The sequence below is a fragment of the Macrotis lagotis genome, chromosome 1 (assembly GCF_037893015.1).
Source record: "Macrotis lagotis isolate mMagLag1 chromosome 1, bilby.v1.9.chrom.fasta, whole genome shotgun sequence".
Taxonomy (NCBI): domain Eukaryota; kingdom Metazoa; phylum Chordata; class Mammalia; order Peramelemorphia; family Peramelidae; genus Macrotis; species Macrotis lagotis.
In genome coordinates, this window is record NC_133658.1 from 909,856,696 (window position 1) to 909,871,996 (window position 15,301).

Genomic DNA, 15,301 nt, shown 5'->3' on the forward strand with positions numbered 1-15,301 from the left:
TGTTCCCAGAATGCTCTTTGCTATTCCCCCCCTTTTAACTCTGCTCTGCTTTCAATGATCTTTTGTCTATTTAATTAAGAGCAAAATGGAATCATTTTTTGATCTTTGTAAAGAACAGAGCTCATGTGCTGAGAAAGGGATGAGAAGGGCCTGGGGAGAGAAGGGGAGGATTCAAGCAGAATCTGTAGTCAGTGATGGGAAGTTGATAAGAAGTGAAGATGCTTCTATTCTCTGTCCCATGTCCTTGGACAAAGGGGGAGAGAGAACAAAACAAGCCCTTCCTTTGACTTTCTAAGGGGCTTCTTCTCACTCTCTTCCTCTCTCTCTCTGTCTGAACTTTGGCATGTTTTATGTCCACTTTGACTGATGTAAAAATGGATTTATTTTTCTTTGTACAAAAGTTTGGAAATCCCACTTATAGCAAGTTATGGGCTTAGAATTGTTTCCATGCATCATCTGGGATGTTCAGTTAACTAGAAATTATTTTATCCTTAGAGACTTTCTCCTAAGTGTTCCTTCTCAAACCACACCCACATTCTTTAAATACTCTTTACTATAGGCTTCACTTCACACCCTAGGAGACAGCCTTGTTCTTTTTGTTTGTTTGTTTGTTTTTAGGTATTTTGCAAGGCAAATGGGGTTAAGTGACTTGCCCAAGGCCACACAGCTAGGTAATTATTAAGTGTCTGAGGTTGGATTTGAACCCAGGTACTCCTGACTCCAGGGCTGGTGTTTTATCCACTGCGCCACCTAGCCACCTAGCCACCCCCAACCTTGTCCTTTCTACTCTCCATGGAAGACACAGAGCCCCTGAGAGCCTGGGTTTACACACAAAGAGTCTGCAGAGGTTGCTCTTATATTACTGGTAGGGTGATGGGGACAGGAAAGTGAGACTGATAACCAAAGGGAGACTTTCTAAAAAATAACCAAAACAACCTATTCAAGAAAGAAGAAAAAATTCTAACCCTTCATCATACCAAACTCACTACACAGTTTAAGCATCGAGTAATAAACATAAGAGGTAGTATTAGGGTAAATGGGGCAGCTACAATGCATCCAGTGCTAGGCCTCAAGTCAAAAGACGCATCTTCCTTAGCTCAAATTCAGCCCCAGAAACTTGCTAGTAGTGTGACCCTAGAAAAGTCACTTGAGTCTGACTGGCTCCAAAAATTAGAAGCAGGAGGCGCAATCATACTAATAGCTAGGGCTAAGTAAATATAGAATAGTTAAGCAGAAAAACATATTATGTTCAATGGCACTATGATGGTTGAATTGCTCAGTAGCGAGATTAAATATACACCCAATAGCCTGGCATCTATATGCATAAAGAAAAATGGAATCTAATTGGAGAAATAGATAAGAAATATATAATAGATATATATTATAGCTATATAATAGAAATAGATATAGAATAGATAATAGAAATAGATAATAAAAATATAACAATGCATGATTTTTATTTACCTAGATAAATATAACAAAAAAAATTTATGAAAATAAGTTAAATTACTAAAAAGAACTATAGAAGAATTAGAAAAAACAGAATAACCAGTGTTTATGGAATTGGAGCATGAAAGAATCTACTTACTACCCAACTGTGCATTGTACCTTTATAAAACCTTGCCAAATATTGAGAATAAAGCTTCACAAAAATGTAGAAAAAAGATATACTAAGCGATATAATCATAAAGCAATAAAATTACATTTAAAAAAGAATCTGAATTATTTTGAAAGCAATTGGAAAATGATAAGATAATTGTGTAGAATTGATGAGTCACAGAACAGATTATCAAAACAGTTCCCAATGATCTTCCTATTCCTCCTCCTCCCGATCGAAATTATATGTGCAGTGAGTTCACTCTGACTCACTTTCTCAAAACTATAAAGTCTACATCTGCCCATTCAGGATTTTAGGGTTGCCATATAGATTAGAGCTTGTCTTCTTTTTACCATCATTGACTTGAGCCCCATCAGCAATGCCCCCCCTTTAGGTGCCAGTGAGTAGTAGCCAAGTTCTATTTAATGATTTAATGTCAATTGAGTTTTGCTGAAGGTTATTTATAGCAAAGATATATCAAGACCAAAGTACAAATATTTCCCCAAATACCTTGGGAACATGCGCTTTCCTACCAATATGTCTTCTGTAGAGTGGAATCATTCTTAGCTCACTTCCAACCTAATATGAATTCCATCAAGTTCATGTCCATATATGGTCTATGAGTCCTCATTTCAGCTACCTTTAAGCCAGACCCAGGAAAATTAATTCCTGAATATCAAGTTGCTCCCTGGGACATGGATGCTGTGTTAACTAAAAATCAGACCCCTGCAAAGCTGGCACACGATTCTAACTTTTCAAAACTCACAATATTGGAAGCAACAATTAATTTTTCAAGAATGAAGCATATCACATGCAGAGAGAAGACAGAGCTCCAACACACAGGATGACATGCCTCGGAGGCACACCATGAGTGGAGCCACTCAAAACTGAGCTGAAGGGATCAGGTCAAAACTAATAGACCTTTTTAAATGCCTCTGTAGACCAGTGGTATGAAACTAAAAAGAGATCCCTGTGGGCTGCACATTAACTTAAATTAATATTATATATTATATATATTATATTGTATTATTACTTTTTAAAATATTTCCCACTTGTATTTTAATCTGTTGGGCCCATTCTTAAGGTCTGCAAGCTTTAAGTTTGACAATTCTGCTGAAAATCATCAAAGAATATACCCTTCACCAAGTGATTGGGGACCCGAACCACTTACAGAATACCTCTGCATGCTCTGATATCAATCTAAGGCATGTTTTTCATACGTGATCATTTCTCTCCCAGAAGCAGCCTTCCTAGCATCACAAGCACTCTACAATGTCATAACCCTTTATAGAAAAAAATAAAATGTGTGTGCTATTCAGATGAAGGAATAGTGTCACAGAACCAGTTTGATTTTCCCTGTTTCTATCTCCCTTTGATATTAATTAAAAAGTTCCCTTGACTAATTAGTTTGAATATTCATGGGTAAGCTCTTAAAATCTTCCATTTGGTTTATGTACTATCTCATCTTGGTTTTGTGATTGTAAATGTATGGTGTTCCCTGGGTGAAGTTGCAGGTTCTCTAGCAAATGTTCCATGGCTATGGTTGGGAGAAGTCCTCTGAATGGTCCTCCTCAATCTCCAGATGTGTGGCTGGGCTTCCCAATAGACTTTCCTGAGTTTTCTGAATAGTGTGGGTCTCTCCATCTTCCTTTGCTCCTCAGTTCTAGTTTGCCTTGACATCTTCTAATTAATGTGAAGGTTTTCCTCTCCTGACTCCTTTCTTAAGTTTCTCATTGGCCATGAAGGGGCCTGGAATCTTCTCAGTCACTGATCTATGAAAGAGGCAAAGGAAACAGGAGCTGCAGGAGGAAGATTCTGTTGCCATTGCTCTAGGTTTGATTTCCAGCTCTGAATAACATGCACAATGGAAAAGAATGCCATTTATTCTTTTCTCTAAGCCATTGGAAGAAGGTATCTGTATTTGGACTGAAGCAGGTGGAAAGGGACAGGAGGGTATCATTATCTGCTGAAGGGTGACAGCAAAAATAGGGCCCTATATCATACTGCAGGGAGGCAAGGGAAACGGATGAAGTATTATTTTGGAGTCATGTTGGCTATAGGGTGGTCTCTAAGGGCTTTGAATGCCATTGAGGCTGGACCTCTGGTTCTGTGCTAGTGACCCATTGAAGCATCTCAACAAATCTAATTAGATGATTTTCCCAACCTGTCATCTCCCTAGCATCCATGCTCAGGTTTGTGATTTTCCCTAGTGCAGGTGAACACAATCTCCTCTATCCTGTCCTGTCTAGCAGGCAAGGCCCAAAGGAAAGAGTGGTTTAGTATAGACCTCTCAGACATCTTTTCCAGGTGGTTCCTCTTGCTCCCCACCCCCACCCACTCCCAACCTTCTGATGGAAATATAGATCCATTCTCAGGGAGTGTGCGTGGTTATATCTCCTACTCCAGTAAATTTTTTTTAAAAAACCCAATGGCCAGGAGCCCAGAGTCATATAGGAGAGAGTAGAAATATTTACCAGGAAATGGAGCCAGGTGAGGAGAAAACCAGTTGCCATAAGGACTCCCTGGAGCAGGAAGATGATTAGGGGTCTTGAGCTATTATTCTGTACTGGGGCTGAGGAGAAAGAGTGGTAGGGAAGGAGAAAGAGAGAGACTGAGAGAGACAAATGGAGACAGAGAGAGGAGGGAGCAGGGTTCTGTAGACTTCATCTCTCCAACCCCACCTTCTTCTGGAGGTACCAAGAGGTACCCTGAGGTACCACAGTCACCCTCCTACTTACCCTTTACAAGGAGGTTCAGGGTGGCACTCTGTGTCCCAAAGGGGTGATGAACTTGGCAAGTGTATTCCCCACTGTCCCTTACTTTCAGACTGGGCAACTCCAGAGACAGAGTCTGGGAGTCTGAGGTTGGGGAGCTGTTCATAGGTTGATCCTCCCAAGTCCAGGTGAACATGGCAGACAAGTTGCTGTCCACGATGCATACCAAAAGGAGGGTCTCTCTCTCTGGAAGAAGCAGGTAAGAGCCAGTTCCTGGAATCACTACTGAGAAAATCATTGACTTTAGAACTGAGAAACAAACCAGGGTTATGGAGAGAAAAGGTTTGTCTAAAGTCATGCGGAAGAAATTGATGTAAGGCAATGCGATTTCATTGCAAAGTTGCCTTTCTAGACTTCCCTCTTTTTCTGATTTTGATCTCACTGACCCCAGAACTGTGGGGGTAGATGATACCTTCTGCCTTCCCCCTCCTCTGCTATATTCAGCCCAACCCTGATAGATGCCTTCCACTTTACCTACAGACACTGGTTGGACTTTTGCAAAAGCCTTCCTTAGTAACTCAGTGAAAGATGGTATGAGCTATACCAAACATTCACTGGAACTTAACATTTCTTTCAAGTATTTAAAAACATGAAATGTTAAGTTCCTATGAATGCTTAGTGCAAATAAGAATCTAAGTTTCCCCTCATCCAGTTCATAGACCCTCTAAAATCTATCCACAGATACTTGGGTTCTATGGACCCCAGATTAAGAACCCCTGATGTCAGAGAGGGGAGAATTATATCATACCCTTGGTTTCCAGAGTACTAAGTTTGAATCACAGCTCTAACAATTATTTGACATCTCATCTATGCTTGCTATTATGGAATTTCAAGTTCATGAGCATGTATCACATATCCTCACCTACCTCCTCACCTCCTACTAGGGGCAAGATATCTCTGGATAGAGATGGATAAAGACAAGATGAGCAATAGCCATCCATTCTCAGGGACCCTCCTGAGGAATGTGTCATTTATGCAGCAAAGGAAATAATAGCTTGTCTGAGAAGAGAAGGAGCATGACAGGAGGTGATCAAAAAGACTTTCTGAAGGAGGTGACATTTGAACTCAGTTCCCTGAGAAAAAGAGAAGCTACTAAAATAGTTTGGGCCCTGGATTTGACTTCAGAAAACTAGAGTTGCAATGCTATTTAGTATGTAAAAGACCTTGGACAAGATTTTGGCTGTGAACCTCAGTTTCCACATCTATAAAATAAGATGAATAATTCTTGTGCTAAGGCACTCATAGGACTAGAGTGAGGAGAGAGAGACTTGGAAACGTTCTAGTGCTGGATAAATGAGATGAGGATGCTGCTAATGATGATGACTGGTACTGTCATCATCATCATCATCAACAACACTATGTTCTGTGTGAGGGGTATTACTCAGTAAATAGAATTAGGTCCTGGAAACAGGAATCCTGTCTTCCAGGTTCCACAGTGCCATGGGTCATTAAGAGCTGAGAGTACCCCACCCACAGATCGCTGATAATACCTGTCTGGTTTCTCCACACAACATGGATGTTCAAGTTCTTTGGAGTATCTGAAATGGAAAACTGCTGGTGAGTTTTGGGTGGAACCTGAAGCTTTTCCCTCAGAAGCAGGATTAGATATGGATCTTCAGTACCAGAAACAAGGACAGGAAATGAAAGAGTTCTTCAGCATGTCTACCCTTTTATCCCCCCTCCCCTTCCTGGGTTCCCAGATAGCTTGGCCATCTAATGACATCTTGTGTCTCAAGACCTGGACCACCCCCTCTACACCATCTCTTCTGGGTTTCCTGCCACCAGTACTCACAGGAGACATTGAGTTGGATGGTCCTCTCTGTGCTCACATTGGCTGTAGGGAAGGTTACCAGACAAGTGAGGTTAGAGCCATGGTCCCGGGGCATTGGAGTCAGAGAGATCTTTGGGAAAGAGGTTGCCTTATGGTTCTGAAAGGAAAGGGCTGTCCCACTCCAGGAGAAGATGGGTGGTGTCCCCTGTCTACAGGCCCCAGGAAATGTGCAGTTCAGAGTCACAGGATGCCCAGGCTCCAGGACTTGGGGAACATAGATATCTGGCTTCTGTGTCAGGGCTGGGAAAGAAAGAAGGATAGTGGTGAGCTAGACCCCAGATCAAGAAAGATGACCAGAAGGTGATCCATTATATGTAACCTGAATACTCTTTCCCAGCATGGGCTTGTCTAATTTCCAACACTGTCCATTCTTCCAGGAGCACCCTCTACCTTTGCCTGTGCCCTAAGCCCCTCATAGGAGCATGGGAGAATGTCCCTTGTTAATCATTTAACCATCCTCCAAACCCTTAGAAATGATGACTTCCCAGTTTCCTAAATACTTTTTAAAAACTTCATTAAAAAGAAATTTTCAGCAAGGGGTATGTAGAAAAGGCTATGCTTGCATGGAAAAGATAGGAGAAGCAGCATTCATGAGGACCTCTAACTTCCGAGCCAGCTGACTCTCTACCCAGCTGTCCCTATCATCTCTGCCTTGGCTCCTATTTGCTCTCAGAGGAGTTGCTTGAGTGTGTCCCCAGCTGCAGCCCTGAGCCCTGGACTAAACCTCCCAAGGAGTTCTCTCTGGGAACTTCCCAGGCATCTTCTGTTATAAGTTGCCTGCAAGACCCAGTGAAAGAGAGGCTTTCAGGGCAGCTAGGTGGTGCAGTGGATAGAGCATCAGCCCTGGAGTCAGGAGTCCCTGAGTTCAAATCCGACCTCAGACACTTAATAATTACCTAGCTGTGTGGCCTTGGGCAAGTCACTTAACCCCATTTGCCTTGCAAAAAAAAAAAAAAAAAAGAAAAAGAAAGAGCGGCTTTCCGAAGGTTGTTCTAGAGCCACCCAGAGCTCCCCTGGCTGTAAGGCATGTTACCTGTCACATTCACATAAACTGGTAAATCCAAGTAACTGTGTTTCAGTGACTTTCCAGTGGCCACCTCTAAGAAGTATCTCCCGCTGTCTGACTTCTGGACATCAGAGATGTACAGGGAGCAGCTACTGCTCAGGTGCCAGCTGATCCAGGGGATGCTGAATCGCCCTTGGGTCTCTTCTTGGACTTGTTGAAGTCCATTGTTTGTGGCCACAGGTTTGTCTCTGGTAGTGTCTGCCCCTTCTCGGAACCAGCTAGCATAGAAGTAGAGACTGCTCTCAAAAGAGGAAAGGGAGACCTTGCAGGGGACAGTGACACATAGCCCCTCTCTCACCGTCACCGAGCTGGGAAGCTGAACATTAGGCCGAAACTGGGCCAGGGTCCCTAAGATCAAAGAGAGACATAGTTGGCATCTTCCACCCTTCTCTCCAACCACTGCCCCAATCATAACCCCCCCAACCCCATCCCACTCACTGCTCCTGACTCCCCACTCATTGCTCCTGCCCCTCTGCAACCTCACCCTCAGGCCCAGCCTCTGCCCCACTCACTAATCTTGTTCCCATTCAACCCAGCTCCAGCCTTGCCTTAAGCCCAACCCCACTCACTGCTCTTGCCCCCCCAAACCCACTCCCTGTCTCATACCCTACCCCCTCACTGCCCCCACCCTACCTCCAAACCCACCCCCAGTCTCAACCCCTACCCAACTCACTGCTCTTGCCCCCTTCCAACCCCACCCCAGTCCCAGACCCACTTACTACCCCTATACCACCTCCAACCCCACCTCTAGTCTCAGCCGCTACCCCACTCACTGCTCTTGCCTCCCCAACCTTTCTCAGTGTCTCCTCCCTACCCTACTCACTGCTTCTCCCCTCCCTCCCCACTCCCAGCCTCAGTCCCTACCCCTCTCACTGCTCCAGTCTCCCCCACCCCTAACCCCTGCTTCCAGACCCATCCCTGACCCACTCACTCCTGCAGAAGAAGACCACCAAGAACAGCAGAAGCTCTGATCTCATCTTTGGACCCTGGCCAGGGACCACGGTACTTCTCAGGTCCCAGTACTTCTTCTCTGAAGCACTCTGCAGTCCTTTCACTCTAGCTCAGTCCAAAAAAGAAATTGAAAGAAGAAACTAGTATTACAAAGATTAAAGAAAAGGTTACAAGAAGGGAGAGCCAGGTGGCTCTCGGATAGAGCACTAGTTCTGGGATCAGGAAGGCCCAGGGTTCAAACTGGATCTCAAATATTTCCTAGCTGTGTGACTCTTGGAAAGTTTCTTAACCCTTATTATCTTCAAAAAAGTCCCCAAATCCTAAGAAAATGGGTTCCCCATCTCGGATTTTCTGAGTCCTATTAGTTCTGAGAGACAGACTCTATGGGAGTTGACAGAGATAGCTGGGAGTCTCTCTGCTATCCTGGGATCAACAAACCTACTTCCCTGGCTTCAGAATTTTTGGAGGAGGATAGTTTGGAGGATACTTGGAGGAAGGCTACAGAACTGTGGTTCAAGGAACCAATTGAACCAATCCCCGAAGAATCAAATTCATGAGTGACTCAAATGAATAATAATAATAAAGGAGTACCTGGCATGGGAGGGGCATAAAAAGCCTGTGGCATATTTTCCTTAGGGATCTACATATATGAAAGTCAGTGGTCAAAATATGTTTTATTATCTAGGAAATGTGTGCTGGCAAAGTGAAGAGGTCTGGATACGTGATCAAATATAAAAATTCCCCTCAGAAACTCAAAAGGGGGAACTCTGGTTAGACTGGAACTGATCTGAAAACCATCTTGGTGTTGGATCACAACCACCTGGTGATTATGGGGTCCTGTCAATTCAGGATAATTCATCAGTGTGACAAAATGACATTAGACTGCTTTAAGAGAATGATACTTGGGCAGCTACGTGGTGCCGTGGATAGAGCACCAGCCCTGGAGTCAGGACTACCTGAGTTCAAATCCGGCCTCAGATGCTTAATAATTACCTAGCTGTGTGGCCTTGGGCAAGCCACTTAACCCTGTTTGCCTTGCAAAGTGAGGGAGAGAGAGAGAGAGAGAGAGAGAGAGAGAGAGAGAGAGAGAGAGAGAGAGAGAGAGAGAGAGAGAGAGAATAATACTTTCCACATTCTCTGGTAAAAATTCTCAGATGTTTTTCCCTTGAACAGAGTTCCAAATGTGGCGTCTCCTTTGGGATGTGTGATAGAAGGGTCATTCTCTCCTCTCCCCTCTCCCTCTTGTGCTGACTTTAGGACTTCTTCTTGCTAACCAAGATGACTCAATTGACTGATGAGTTTGAGATAAACTTTAAGGAATGGATCCAAAAATAAACAAATGAATGAATGAATAAATAGACAGACAAATAGATAGATAGATAGATAGATAGATAGATAGATAGATAGATAGATAGATAGATAAATAGATAGATAGATAAATAAATAAATAAAGAGGAATGGATCCTAAGTACCTCTGGACCCTTCTCCCTTCCTACTCTGCTTTGTGGAGGGCATGCAAGGCTGTCCATTAGTGTCCTCTACCTTGGAGATCTTAAAAGACAGCTGGCATCTTCCCATTGTGGGGATTCTTGAGCAGAAGCATAGTGACCAATAGAGGAACTGCAGCAGCCCCTGCAGTAGGGGCAAGCCAGAAGAGAGAAAAGAGCCTATATAGTGCTGCCTAGGCTATAGACCAGTTAGTGCCTCAGTTCTATTTAATTACTTAACATCAAGTAACATTTAGAAAAGCACATTTATTTCCAAAGTGTAGGCAGGACAAACATAGACATTTTCTGTAATGCATCCATCCAGCTTTAAGCCATACCAGGCTTTAATAGACACACAATTTTGTTCCTATATGGCATGGACCCACCAAACTCATGTCCCATGGTCAACTTTCCTCCTGGATGAATCCTCAGTTCACTTTTTGTTGGCATTGGTTCAGGAGGTAACTTTAAAAGTGACAGAAAGGATTGTGCTGACAGCACAAGGATTCCTATTTTCAAATTCTTAAGACTCATTTTCACATGGCTCTGAAGCTAGAATAGAAAAGAACAAATGAAAAAAGACTAATGGTTCAGGCTGATTTCTGGAGACTATATGGACTCAGAAGTTAAGAAGATCCTAAAACCAATCCTCTTGCCACATAGTCTTCTTTTTAAATGTTTTATTTTTGGTTCCAAATTTTCTCTCTCCATTGGCTGTAGGCAAGAATTATGATACTCATTATACATATGAAGTCATGCAAAACATTATCCCTTATTATCCAGATTGTAAAAAGAAAGCAAGGAAAATATGCTCCAATCTGTACTCCATGTCCATCAGCTCTCCATCTGGGAGTAAATAGCATTTTTCATTGTGAATCCTTTGGAGTTGTGGTGAATCATTGTATTGATCAGAGTAGCTGAGTATTTTTAGTTGATCATCATTAAGATATTATTGTGATCAGGTACAATGTTCTCCTGGTTCTACTCAGTTCCCACCATATGGTTTTCCGCCCTTTCTATTTGCTCTCTAAGATGTGAATGAAGCAAAGGGGGTGGCAAAGCTGACTTGGTTCTTTTTAAGAGATTCCAACAATCTTGACTCTGTAACCAATCAAAAGAATCCCAACCAAGGGGACTGAAACTAGTCACAGAATGTCCATGCGTACCCCTCAGTCTATCTGAAGAACATTGCTCCATTTGTCATTGGAATTCTCTTGGAAGTCATCTACAGCAGATGAACAGCTGAGAATATGCCAGACCCCTAGTACAATTTCTTTAATTCTGTATTCAAGAATAAGGCCAGAAGGCAAAGTTGGACTTTAGTGGATCAATAGTCTACAACATTCATTATCTTCCCTATTTTTATTTTAAAAGCTATTCTTCCTGGTGAACATAGGAGAGAAAAGGTAATCATCAGCTATTTGCCATGAGGTGTGCATGGTATCAGACAGTGAGCATAGAAATAAGGAAGTGATACAGTTTCTGTTTTCAAGGAATTTATGGACACACATATGGCGTGTGGTGATAGATAAAGGGTGTTTGTATTTGGGGAGTCATAAAGGATGGTGAATGGAGGACGAGACTGGATTAACACTATTTACAGAAGTAACTGTGGTATCTATTTGATATCCAGTATAGGATGAAGAAAATGGGTTGATGTTTAATAAGTTTTCTAACTTATATTCCTGGCAAAAGGTATTATTTCTAATTATTCTTAGTTTGGAACATTATCTCTCCATATATAAATTGCCATGTCAGGAAGACTGATGATTAGAGAACCAGAAACTTTGCTCCAGGAAGAGAATGCCACCTCCTTTAGACAAGATTGAAGTGGAAAAAAGATGATATTTGTGGAGGGGGGCAGTGTGGGGGGGTAGTGGATAGACCACTGACCCAGGAATCAGGAGGACCTGAGTTTAAATTCCGCCTCAGACACTTAATAATTACCTATCTGTGTGACTTTGGCAAGTCACTTAACCCCATTGCCTTGGGGAAAAAAAAGCAAAAATAAATAAACAATCAAATAAATAATTATGATGTTTTTAATGAGCCATTGTGCAAGCTAAGAGATTGGCCTCCAAGGAGTTTGTTCATTTCCTTATCCTTGTTTATGTATAAATATCCCTGAGTCCCTCTGCTCAGGATGATCCTCAACATAATGGCTTTCATCTACATTTCTTGGTAAATCCTAGAAATTAAATTTCATTTCTAACTTATATACTTATCGTATTTGCTAACCAGAAAAATTAAGTTTTATAAAAGTTACATATGTATTAGAAGAGAAGATGACAAGGTGATCCTGGCTGCGGTATCTGTTAAACAGGCTATGGACTATGGTTTTGCAGGTGGCTAGGTAAATCTGCCCTCAGCCCGAATCATGACAGCTCAGCCACAGGGTGAGACATCTAAAACTGAGCTGAGCACATACGTTCAGAGGGTCTTCCTACAGAAACTCAGCGAGCACATATACTAATTCTTGGAGCACTAAATGAGTTAGTTACCTGGGTTCTATGACTAACTTATAAAGAGAAACATAGGTGGGACAATGGATAGAGCACTGTGCCTAGGATCAGAAGGACCTCAGATGCTTACCTAGCCGGGTTACCCTGAGCAAATCATTTCACCACTGTTTGCTACAGTGGAGGCAAACCTATAAAATGGAAATAACAATGACACCTACCTCCTAGAGTTTTTGTGAGGATGAAACCAGTCGATATTTGTAAAGTTTTGTGTCCGACTCTTGGTGACCCATTTGGGAGTGCTTTGCCATTTCCTTCACCAGCTCATATAAAGATAAAGAAGTGAGACAAATATGGGAAGAGATTTGTCTAGAGTCACACAACTAGTAAGTATCTGAGAAGTTACAAAGAATAGTCGTCTAGATTACAAGCCCTGGTTGCCCCAGAACATAATGGGCTTTTAGAAAATCCTTTCCTTCCTTCCTTCCTTCCTTCCTTCCTTCCTTCCTTCCTTCCTTCCTTCCTTCCTTCCTTCCTTCCTTCCTTCCCTCCCTCCCTCCCTCCCTCCCTCCCTCCTCCCTCCTTCCTTCCTTCCTTCCTTCCTTCCTTCCTTCCTTCCTTCCTTCCTTCCTTCCTTCCTTCCTTCCTTCCTTCCTTCCCGATCCTTCCATAAAGACCGACGAGGCTTTCTTTATTTAATTGCCTTGGATAGTAAGTAATTAGGGGATCGAGCAATGAAAGAGTAATCCTCGGAGCTTTGCCCTTTCTTCTCTCCTACTCACCTACCTCTCCCAATTACTCTCCAGCCAGCACCAATAACAATCCCACATCTCCCAGTGGAATTTACAGTTATTTCCTATTTGATCCCAATCTAACACACAAAAGTCAGGGGATTTATGTGAAGTTCAGAGGAACAGTTTTAGATCGTCCCTTAGAATGTCCTAACATTCAAGGACAACCACAGTCATACTAGCCAATCAGTGTTTGGGTTTGGGGTCCTTTTTTGCATCAGCTGTCTTGCTATTTTGCTTGATAAGTTTTATAGAATATAGTTCAGATCTCATAAAACATTTTTGTAGGTGAAGAAAATCTTTGTGCTAAAGAACAGATTCTTTTATTGATTCTCTAGTTTTTTTCTACTATGCATCCAATGTAGGCAGCTTACTCAGGGGATACTAGAGATAATGAACTGCATCCTTCTTTTTTAAGCATTCCAGATCTCTACAAAAGTTTTCTGAAATATATATTTTAGAATAGTTCATTTATTCATAGCATCCAGTAGCTTGTGGTCTTTGCTGGGGCTGTCAGTTCACCTAGCAAGTAAGTGACCATTTGGCCCACAGATTTCATGGATACCTCAGCTGTATCCATTGTGGTTCTGTTTACTCTGGAAAGAGAGAAAGAGAAAAGGATGGGGAGAAAGAAAGAAAAAGAGAGGAAGAATAAAATGGAGAGAAAAGAGGAGTGGGAAAGAGAAAAGGGAATAGGAGAAAGGGGAGGAAAACATGAAGGGGAGAGAAAAGGAAGAGAAAGAGAGAAAGAAAAAGAAAAAGAAAGTGAAATAAAATAGGGAGAAGAGAGGAAAATAGAGAGAAAAGAAAGAGGGAGAGACAGAGAGAACCCTTGATTCTATTTTCCATGCATACCTATTTCTTTTTTTTTTTAATTTAAGACAATGGGGTTAAGTGACTTGCCCTAGGTCACACAGCTAGGCAATTATTAAGTATCTAAAACTGAATTTGAACTCAGGTCTTCCTGAGTCCGGGTCGGTGGTCTATCCACTGCACTACCTAGCTGCCCCCATGCATGCCTTTTTCAAACTTGATCTGGCCAGTGAATTACTTGGTTTCTTTAGATGAGATCTCCTCTTTCCTTTGCAAGGGAATTATTCTCTTTGGGTCTTCAGAACTTCATTCTTAAGAATTTCTCATTCCTCCAGAGTACTGGCAGAAAATAAAGAGATTGGAGACTGTCAGGAACAAAGATAGATCATCCACCAGTGAGGACGAGGTACTTTTGACAACATAAAGTGATTCTCAGATGGTGCAGATACTTTATCTTCGAGGACTCAGCAAATCAGTCAACATTACCAAGCAACTTATTCCATGAGAGAAGGGAATCAAACAATCAAACAATAAACCAAAAAAATCATTTAATAAAAAGAGGAGTAGACCCTGAATTGGGAAATGAAAGGGTCTTCTGTTCCTATGAACAGCTGAAATAGAACTGGTGTTGACTATGATTTCTCTGTTCTATTATATTTTTATTACTTTGATTAAACCTTTTTTATGTATAATTGGGAAACACCGAAGGTTGACCTTGGGGCATGGAGTTTCCCATTTTGCATAAGGGTATAATCCGATTGAAGAATCTTCATTGAATTCAAGACCAATGAGGCAAAAATGATCCTAACCAGAAAGGGCAGAGATAATGGAGAAACATCTTTGAAAGCCAAGATATTTGCTCCAGAGCTCTCTCTTGTGTCAGAGCTCTGCTCCTGATCCTAGCTGCCACATCCCCATCACCTCAAGGCTAAACATTTTTTCCACAAAACATCCACAACCTCAGCCTTTGTAGCTCTGTCTCCCCCCAACCAGGAGATCAACCTAGGGCAGCTAGGTGGCACATTGTAAAGAGCCCTGACCTTGTAGTCAAGAGGACCAGAGTTCATATCCAGCATCAGATTCTTGCCACTTACTGTGTGACCTTGGGCAGTCACTGAACCTTAATTGTCCTGGATCCCAGGACCATCTCTAGCTGTCCTCATTCATACCTGGCCATTGGACTCAGATGACTTTGGAGGAGAAAGTGAGGCTGGTGACTTCTCAAAGCACCCCTCACTCAAATTCAATTCGCATGTTTGTCATGGCATCGCCTCCCTGTTGTAGCTGCACTGGCCAACTTTCTGTTCTTTAGGCATAGCATTCCATTTCCCATCTCTGCCCATTTCTTCAAAAATGAAGGCGAAATATCATTGTCGTTGTTGTTATATAAACCCCTGAGATGGACCAAGACAGGAGGTTCCGCCTCACTGAACCCAGGCCGATCTGGATTGGAACAAATGGGTAGTTCCTCTCAGGAAACAATCTTCCTGTTTTCACACCATCCTCCTGTGTCAACTTCCCCTGTGCTCTGA

The 15,301-nt window shown here is 42.3% G+C and overlaps 1 protein-coding gene across 7 annotated transcripts; it reads right to left on the reverse strand.

Annotated features, from left to right (window-relative positions):
• Positions 1–1,449: 1,449 nt before the first annotated feature.
• On the reverse strand, positions 1,450–15,193 carry LOC141509743 (sialic acid-binding Ig-like lectin 14). 7 transcript variants are annotated; one of them, XM_074219501.1, is made up of 10 exons: positions 14,939–15,193; positions 14,008–14,108; positions 12,387–12,488; positions 8,200–8,324; positions 7,236–7,616; positions 6,164–6,442; positions 5,862–5,909; positions 4,336–4,596; positions 4,072–4,208; positions 1,450–3,369 (listed from the first exon to the last, which is right to left on the reverse strand). In XM_074219501.1, exons 4-10 carry the CDS (start codon positions 8,243–8,245, stop codon positions 3,358–3,360), a joined length of 1,164 nt encoding a protein of 387 aa, XP_074075602.1. In that variant the 5' UTR covers positions 8,246–8,324; positions 12,387–12,488; positions 14,008–14,108; positions 14,939–15,193; the 3' UTR covers positions 1,450–3,357. The 7 variants fall into 7 exon arrangements, with proteins under 7 accessions (XP_074075602.1, XP_074075601.1, XP_074075600.1 ...); XM_074219500.1 differs by lacking the exon at positions 14,008–14,108; XM_074219499.1 differs by lacking the exons at positions 12,387–12,488; positions 14,008–14,108 and having other exon boundaries at positions 4,336–4,557.
• Positions 15,194–15,301: the final 108 nt, after the last annotated feature.

Coding starts and splice junctions, on each gene's coding strand:
- LOC141509743 (XM_074219496.1), bottom strand. Junction 6,443..7,235: donor AGTTTATGTGAATGTGACAG/GTAACATGCCTT, acceptor TTTCTTTCCCAG/CCCTGACACAGAAGCCAGAT. Junction 4,597..5,861: donor TGTGTGGAGAAACCAGACAG/GTATTATCAGCG, acceptor TGATTTTCTCAG/TAGTGATTCCAGGAACTGGC.